Raw genomic sequence first — 9912 nt, 5'->3', positions numbered from 1 at the left:
CGTCGTCACATAATCGATACCTAATTCAAAACAATAGAAATATTTCTCACAACCGTAGTCTAATAAATATACTATAAACAGAGCCAAGACAACTGTGATATACCTTTTATAAAACAATCTGTCATCTACTGCGGTCGGATATCTGTAGTAAATTTTTTCACCTTTTTTGTCTGTTGCTGCTCGACGGAATGCAATATCAGATTCTTCAACGCTATTAGACTGTTGACTTCCGATGTCATATAGATAATTATCGGTTGTCCAGATCTAAAAATGAAAGAACCTTCTTCATCGTATACTATTTTACAATCATAATAAATGGATAACAATTGATTCATTGACATTGTAGAGAAAAAATGTCAAGAATGAGAACGAAGGTAGAGAATGAAATTGGGATTTTGAGCTCCATTCTTCAACAGGCATGCTTTTATTTTGGAAAGTCAATCTAAAGTTCGGTGGGAGTGCGGCGAACTTACCTTTAGTACCCAAAAAAAAATCGCATTCTGAAAATTAAAGTTAAAAAATCTTACTTGGGAATTAATTAATTTTTTTTATTTTATTTAAAAAAATCCAACATACAATAGTAAAAGTTCAAGCATTTATATATTATTTGTTATGGGATTTTTCCTTAGAGAATAAATCACGGCTACGTGTGAGAGGTATTAGTAAAATAGAATAAGGAAAAGTATGAGGAGCCAATATAGATATTGTACAATGTATATAATTGATGTTAAGTTATAAGCACCGAATCAAGTATGTTTGGAGTTGTTGCAGTTAGATATAAGTGATTAAGTTATAATAGACATGCTATAACATTATTAAATCCTACTTAATTATGTCATATTCCATAATGTAAATTTATCACAAAGTGTAAATTTTTTCAATTATAAAACATATGCCGTTAGTATCGTGAATATGTGATTAAGGAGAAGTTTAACCCAAAAGTGTTATACGTTGTGGTCAATGACGAATAATTCAGATGTTTATTTCACTATGTTAGCATATGATTATTTCTATTCATACGTGGATGGTTATTTAAGTAATGACATGTTAAATATACTGTCTTTCAGTTTAATATGGATTCGGATGGTTACTTTCAATGACAAAATAGATGGTTATTTTTGCCGCCTGGTAAGTATGTCATGATTAAAAGATATTCTACCAATACATTCATATAAGTTCAGAAAATGAATGAGCAATCACATGTTAATCTTCATCAAGTCTCATGAACAAAATCTTAATACTCCAACTAGGGAATTAGCTCAACAAGCATTTTGTATTAGAAAAAAAAATCATGTTTATAGATATAATAAATTGGATGGTCAATTTCATATGGAATTGGATGGTTACTTTTATAGACAAAATAGATGGTTATTTTTTATGCCTGGTATCGACGGCTGAAAGGTGATGAGGGAGATGCGGTGTCAGTCAGCGGCGCTGCGGTGGGATGGTAATCAGAGCTCGCGAGGAAGAGGGTGAGAAGTGTGCCGTCATTCACAAAGAAGGGATTGGATAAAATTTGAATAAGGATTGGAATGTTAGAATTAAAGTGAAACTGAAGGGTTTTGTTACACTGGGTAAAAAGTGGATACATTTTCAATTTTAATTTAAACTGGGCCAAATAAATAACCCATTATACACATTGTATAGATATTTCATTCCCTAGCGAGATTCATAGAATAATAATATATTAATATGATGATTTATTTTTTATCTACTTACTTAAGATCAGAGTTATCATTTCATTACTCGCATAATAAATTAGAATAATGTATGTGTATTTAGTTTTATGCTATAGTAATAAGATAAATGAATAATTTTCAAACGAGTGAAATGAATTATAAAAATTTTTTTCATGAATATATATTCTGTATTTAAATAGTATAAGAAATAATATACAAGGAAAAGTACAATAATTATTAGTTTGGAAAAAATACAAAAAAGAAGCAAGAATACACAGTGAAACCAAAAAAGAGGGAAGAAAAAGAATATAGCCCTTAAATAATTAAATACAGGTTAACTACTAGTCAATAACAATGACTAGTTTTTACTTTTTATAATGTGACAATTTTTAATTCCTAAACTCTAATTGAGAAATATGTTTAGGTTTAATTTTGGCCAATATCTTAAATGAAATAACTAAAAACAGATTAAGACCTAAAATTTTGTATTTTGTACTTATAAGTATATTAATTATCTGTTTTGCCGCGCCCTATCTTCCGGTGTTTTATGAAATTGCTGCAAAATGTTTTACAACGGTTCAAAACTGCCGCTAAATGACATTTTTGTTGTAGTGGAGTAATACAATTATATATCCATTGATACTTTTTTTTTTCTTTTCCTCTTACTTGCGTTCTTCTTTTTCTTTTTCTCGTAATTTGATGAAAATTATGAAAAAAAAAATTGCAAATAGATTGATAAAGTGAGTGTGAGAGATCATACATGCACACTGCAATAACTATCTCGTGTGATAAATTCTCTTTTTCTTTCTCTCTTTCTTTCTACTTAAAAATTATTTATTATCATATATTATTATTAATTAGATTGAATTAGTTAATTGTACATGCACATTCCATTTTTGAATATTATTTTAATATCTCGAAATAAAATTATCTATGAAAAGAACTCTGAAAATGTATGCAAACATTGGTCAACTAATAACAATACTTGAGACTTTTGAAGTAATGCTATAGTTCAAAACTAAGACAATAAAATTGTTAATTAATTACTTAATGACCTCACATACAAAAAGTAAATATATATATTAAATTAAATAAAAAAAAAGGAAAAAGAAGAAAAGAACTTTTGATTTCTTGAAATGTTCTGTTTCTATTATCTCTGTTCTCATTTGTCTATGAGTTCACACTATATCCAATGCATATATAAATATTAAATATCAATGAACCAAAAACCCTACTTTCTCTCACACCCTCACTTCAATTCCTCTTATCTCTATCTCTCTATCTATCTAGTTATGTTCTTAACACCCCATGATTTGAATTATTGAGAAACAATATATAATAGTTATTAATATTAAACAAATCAAGCAATCATCATCATCATCATCTATAATTTCATGTAAAATCTTCATTCAATCTTGTAACATATAATTATATATAGATAATAAATTGATTATTAAGGTGGATCCAAGGCATGGAAAGAGGTCACTTTCATTGGAAGAAGCACAAAAGGAGGAAGAAGAACATCATGAACACTTGTTCCCAATTTATTCTGAAAGATCTCAACAAGACATGTCGGCTATGGTTTCTGTCCTCACACAAGTCATGGGAGGAGGCATCCCAAATGACCCTTTAACCCCTTCTCATCAATCTACTAATCACAATGATCAACAATCTCAACCACCATCACAAGATCAAGGTATGTAATAATCTGTTAATTATTATTCAGTTTATACTTAATTAGTTATTAGGAAGGTTGATGTTTACAACTCTTGGATTTAATTAATTTCTTTGATTATTTGGTATAACTATTTTGTTCATTCCTTTTGGTGCGTGGCAATTATTATTCTTTTGTTTCCTTGGTCAAAGAGTTCACAAATGCTACACCTAACCATTGATATTTTATGTTCTTATTAATAAATTCAATCCTTCTATAGTAAGATAGTATAATCTTAAATCTTAAGTTTTTTTTTACTTAAATAACTTAAACAAAAAATAAAAAAGAAAATAAAGGTTAGAAACTGCTTAAAATTATTCTCAAATTTGATGAAGTTGTAATTCTATTGTTAGTTTTGTTATACTGTCTGCTACTGTGTTTATATTTTTCGTAATTAAACAAAAATTAACATGCCAATTCCAATACATGATATATCTTATTTTAAACACCAACAAATTAATAAAACCAAAACCATCTTGATAATTAGGGTTACTAATCGTCTAAAAATCTTAAGGGTTTTAATATTGCTCTTAGATTATTCATTCTCTTCCCCAACAAGCTAATAAGTGGTGTGGTGTTTTAATAGATTAATATTCATCACCTCCATAAGATTCTTGCAATTTTCCCTTACAATGAAAAAATAAAATAAAAAGAGGAACTCTTAATGATATTAAGTATTTATGGACTACAGAAAATTTAATTTCTCAGATATGCATGTCAATCTATCACTTTCATCACATTTATACATATTCATAATAATTTATTACATGCATGATCTAAAAAGTAAGGATGAGTGTATGAATATGCATAAATCAAATGTGTTAAATTTATGTTTATATCAACTCTAAAGAAATTCATTAAAACTTTAAATATATAGATCCAATTAGAGAAATGCTATTTGTACACCAAAATTAACTACTAAAATCAATTATCAATGTATTTGTGTATAAATACATGTGTGGTTTAATTTAATTTTCATAGTGTATTTGTATTCGAGCATGTATTTTATACCGATAACGAACTTTGATAGCTGATTTTAGTATACACGTAGTATAACCCATCTAATTAACACCTCACATATAAACATGCATCAAATTATGCTTTCAAGACAATAAGATGGATTTACTTCAATAATATTAGAGGCATGCTACCATGAACTAAGTGTATAAGTAGTGCATGTGTATATTTTACCATTAACTTATATGATCCCGTTACATATCTTTATACATTTCATTAAAAATTTCTCAATCTCACTATGCATTAAAATTAAAAAGTTCCAATGTTTTTACATTGACCAATGTTGTTGTGAGTGTATGCATAACATTATTACATGTTAATTATTTTGGATATATTCATTCCATGCTACATGCATGCACATCTATGTATGTTGATTTAAGCATTGAAACATGAAGGGAACATAAGAAGAAGACATTATAGAGGGGTGAGACAAAGGCCATGGGGGAAATGGGCGGCGGAGATTCGAGATCCACAAAAGGCGGCTAGGGTTTGGCTTGGAACTTTTGAAACTGCCGAGGCGGCTGCACTCGCATATGACGAGGCAGCCCTTAGATTCAAAGGAAGCAAAGCTAAACTCAATTTTCCTGAAAGAGTTCAAGGAACTGGCGAATTTGGTAATTATCTCACGAATTTTCAACAAAATAATAGTCACCATCAGATTCAATATCAGAATACAACAACTCAACAAAGTGTTCAATATCCATCACAAGGAATAATGGCAAGTGACGGTGGATTCGATTATAATCAACAGAACATGTATTTTGTTCCGTCTCATTATCAACACTATTCATCATCTTCTTCTTCATCTTCCGAACCACCACATCAACATTATAACCAACAACAAGAACTTATGAGATCATATTCATTGCAATATGGGGGTTCTTCTTCTTCTAGTGATCATCATTATCATCATCAGCAATATCCTCCTAAGAATTGGAATGATGATGACATGGATGGTAGACAATAATATTTTCAAGAGAATTATATATACAAGATACATTCATATGCATGCATGCATTTCAAATGTTGATTTCTTTACTTTTTTTTTCCCATCTTGGTTGATGGATTCTTTCCTTTTTTTTTTTTGGCATTTTCAAGATTTTACACTTTTGTTTCATGCATTTTTCTTCTTTTGATTTCAGCATGTGTTGTATTGACTAATTACTTGTTAATGAAGTGTTTTATTTTGAATAATAAAGCAAATTATTTAAAATGTTTGACGGATAAAAAGAGACATATAAATAACTATATTTCTAATATAAAAATTAAGTTGTATAAAAACAAGATTACTATCATATAAAAAAAATTAAAATCTTTACATTATAATTTTCTTATCACTTTGTTATTATATATGTTAATTTTTACTAATAATTAAAATATAGTTAAATATAAAACCTACAAAAATATTTAATTAATAATAAAATCAATATGATATTATATGAAATTTTCAGACGAAACCATTCATATCATCATTGTTTAGATAGGGAGAGGAAAACCATACCATGCAATATAATATATGCATGCATGGTTTAGAAGTTGAAGAGAGAAGATATAAGGATAATGGAAAAGGAAAAAGAGAGAATAATTATAATTTTATGTAATCGCCATGAAAGAAAGGAGTTGAAGATGGAGAAGAGACTAAGACTTGTTTTGTTTGTTTGAGGTTTAATTATTATATTACACGTGTGTTTAAAACCATTAAATAAAAATAAAATAAAATAAAAGAATATGAATGTGATAGATGATGTGTATATGAAGAACAAGAACAAGTAAATAGGTTTGAACACGCAAATATTTTTAAGTATATATTCTAAAGCTGTGAGTTCTGGAACGATGGCTAAAAACGCGTCCCAATTTCGGTGTTCATATTTATTTTGGTGAAAATTTTTGTATAATTAATTTGTTGTGAAGTTGATAATTTAATCAAATCTTGTCAAATTATTTAATAATTTTTAACTATAATTTTATATGAAATTAATTGTAATTGAGTTTTCATCATTTATTCATAATAACTTTGTTACTACGTACGTAACACATACACTACCACCTTATTAGAATAATTCACACACAAAACATAATGTCTCATATAATGTACGAATATTGCTTGTTATATATATAATTAATTTGTTAGTTTCTATAATTTTGTTAAATTTATAATTAAGTTTTTATATTTTATTTTAACTGAATATTTACATTATTTTTAATTTTTGTAATTAAATTTTTATTAGTGTAATATTTATTTGCAAATTAAAAATATCCACACTTAAAAACTTAATTATTAGATCTTAGACCACATATTTTTTGGGATGAACATTCTGTTAATTTTAATATTTAGTGTAAAAAATTAATTAAAAATATAAAGACCTAATTATAAATTTAGTAAAATTATCAGAATCAATAGAGTAATTAAATCATATATATATATATATATATATATATATATACTATTAAATGAAACAGTTAAAATTATATCGAGACTGATTATCATTTATTTAAAGTTATATTTTCATGATATCATACATTTTTTCTTAAAAAAAATACATAATGAATAATAAAAGTAAAATCGAAAAAAAAGGTGAGAAGTACTTACAAATTAAAAGCAAATTAGTCACCCAAAAAAAATTAAAAGCAAATTTCATTATAATAAATATATGACTCAGTGGTTAAAGAGTGTGCACAAAATTTGAAACTTAAAGGATTGAAAAACTAGTAGTTACAAAATCCTATTTATATTATCTGACTAACTAGAAAACTAATTATTTATTAGCCAACTTTTTCGAAATTTAATTTTTAATTCATAATAACCTCCAAATGAACATTCAAAACCACACATTAGACAAATATTCAAAACTAAAAACATTCAAATATGAAATAAAAATCTATCTGTTTCATTTATTTTGGGTAATGCATGTTAGAAATTAAAATCCTAAAATTTAACATCCATCCAAATAAAAATCCTCAAAATATTCAAACTCTCCTACTAAAAAGAATATTGAAAAATAATTGCAGAACATTTTAAATAGATTGGAAATTTGAGTCGATTTTATTTGAATTCAAAATAAATAAAAAATTGGTAAAAAAAATATGTTTTGATAATTTGAATATTATTGTTATATGTATTCATTCATTTTAATTATGATATTTAATGCATTATGTTATGACCATACATATTTTTAAATGGTATGTTTGGTTATTCAACTTTTTTAAACTAATATCGAATATTTTCATATTTTTTCTCTATTTCTTTATAATATTTTGTATTTAATCTTTTAATTTTAAACTGTCTATATCCAATTTTTTTACTCAATTTAGATTCGACTTTATTGTGACTCAAAAATAATATCATTTATTAGATCTAGAATTAGATAAAAATCTTAGAAATAATTTATGTTCTTGTTTGAGATTTGATTCCGAAATATAAGTCGACGGTAACTGAAAAGACACTGATGATGTCCTTTTCCGATATGTTACACCGCAAGTTCTTTTTTCGTCCGAACAATATAGAGAATCTGTAAAAAGAATTTCGATACTTAAATTAATCCGTGATCAAAAATCAACTATTTAAATAGAGACGGACTCAACTTCATCCGAATCATAAATATCTCTAATTTATATCAAATAGAGATCGGAGTTCTGTAAAATGATTAATTTTTCAAAATGGAACAAACGCTGTTTGAATCCAATTGTGTTGGTTAAGAAGGAATATGATAATACAGAGTACATTGTTTTCTACCTAATTGTATTAACACTAACTAAATCCGATGAAATATTATTAATTGTGTCTAGCATAATTCAATTTGATTCTCTGTATATAATGAATTTAATTTTGATATGTTATCAATATAAATAATTTTATACGTATATCTAATTATATAATATTATATTAATAAAAATAATTATTTTTTATATTAATTATTTAAATAGTCATCATCTAAAAAAATAATAACAATTATATGTGATTATATAAAATATTTTACATTATTAACATATTAAAATTAAACTCATAAAATTATCAAAGAAATATTCATATTTGATATCCCAAATAAAATCGACCCAAAAATCTAATTATTAAAATGTAAATAAATAACTATATTATTATTATTATTATTATTATTATTATTATTATTATGAACTTTAGATATTAGAAAACCAAATTAATTTTGAAAAGTTTTAATTAATTAAATAATATACACTAACTCAAGGTTCCGTACCTAGTTAAAGAACTCAAAAAGGTATATGAACATGCATGATATATATATAGACACACCTTCATTATTCTTTTTGTCATAATATTATGATATGCATGTGTGACACATGCACACAATGTTGAAATGATAACCAAACATAGAAAATGAAGACAAATTAAAGTAAGCTGCCACCGCCAAAAGAGGGATTAATTATGATTATGATGCCACGTGTGTTATGTTGGTGTTCCTAACTCCTAACCAAACCGCCCTTTTTTTTTTGTATATATCCGTCGCAAATTTAAAATTTATTTAAAAATTTGTTATTAGTTAATAAATTATTGTATGTATAAAACGAATTAATGAATTAACGACTAGATCAATTCGCTTAATTACCAAACCTCCCAATTAACTTTACAAGTCACAAGTGACAACCATAATCATTCACCAAAGTTATGTTTGGTTAAAAAGAAAGAAATAGAAAAGAAGGAAATAGAAAAAAAAAATATAAGAAATTAAGTGAATTTGTATTTTTTTTTTTAAATGTGTTTAGATTGAAGGAAAATAAGAAAGAAAGAAATCTTATAAAAAGATAATTTTATCCTTATATTATAAAATATATTAAAAAGTGGAATAGTATTAGAAGTAGAGAGAGTTTTCTCTCTATTTTCTTTTTTCTTTAATTTTTTTCCTCAATTAAATAATAAAAAATAATAATTTTTTTTCTCATTTTTTTTTCTTCCTTTTCTTTCTTTCCATTTTCTCTTCAAACAAATATAGCCCAAATGTAAAATTCAAGGAATGGATTCTTCTCATTGATATTGTCAAGTAAGATATTCATCATACAATATTTTTTTTATATTTTATTTATTTTATTTTATTTTACTTAAAGAATGTATGTTTCATTTGACGAGAGATTCTCTAATTTAAATGAGTTTAAATTAAATGATTTCTTCTCCAAAACATTCAATTTTGGTTGTTGGACAATATCCAACTATTGTTGAAATTTTTTCAATCCAAAAATTATTTATGTTAAATCATTAAGAAAGAAAATACTAGATGCAGAAGCATACCTGAATTCATAAATATAAATGATGATTGGAAGAGTCTGGATTTTGTGGTTCTTTCGATCTTCCTTAACTAAAACCTTCTGTATCCTTAGGCGGCTGAATTGCAACTCTTTTGATGGGAAAAGAGCAATAAAGGCGGCTTTGGTATGTTGAGGACCGAAACCCTGAAGGCACTATTTATATTTGAGCATGGCACCCATTAAACCCTAAAACCCAAATAAAATAATATCTAAAGTCCAAAAGATAGT

The 9912-nt window shown here is 26.1% G+C and overlaps 1 protein-coding gene across 1 annotated transcript; it reads left to right on the top strand.

Annotated features, from left to right (window-relative positions):
• Positions 1-2907: 2907 nt before the first annotated feature.
• Positions 2908-5623, top strand: LOC112773083 (ethylene-responsive transcription factor ERF115). The gene is made up of 2 exons (XM_025818125.3): positions 2908-3375; positions 4806-5623. The coding sequence occupies exons 1-2, from the start codon at positions 3249-3251 to the stop codon at positions 5375-5377; spliced, it is 699 nt and encodes a 232-aa protein (XP_025673910.3). The 5' UTR covers positions 2908-3248; the 3' UTR covers positions 5378-5623.
• The last annotated feature ends 4289 nt before the right edge of the window (positions 5624-9912 follow it).

This window comes from Arachis hypogaea, chromosome 18 (assembly GCF_003086295.3).
Source record: "Arachis hypogaea cultivar Tifrunner chromosome 18, arahy.Tifrunner.gnm2.J5K5, whole genome shotgun sequence".
NCBI classification, from domain to species: Eukaryota; Viridiplantae; Streptophyta; class Magnoliopsida; order Fabales; family Fabaceae; genus Arachis; species Arachis hypogaea.
Note: the sequence above shows the minus strand (reverse complement) of the source record. Positions and strands in the feature narration are given on the sequence as shown.

Bases quoted from the DNA above. Each gene is read 5' to 3' on its own strand.
- LOC112773083 (XM_025818125.3), top strand. From the start codon at position 3,249: ATGTCGGCTATGGTTTCTGTCCTCACACAAGTCATGGGAGGAGGCATC. The intron at 3,376-4,805 runs GTATGTAATAAT...TGAAACATGAAG, and splicing joins ACCACCATCACAAGATCAAG to GGAACATAAGAAGAAGACAT.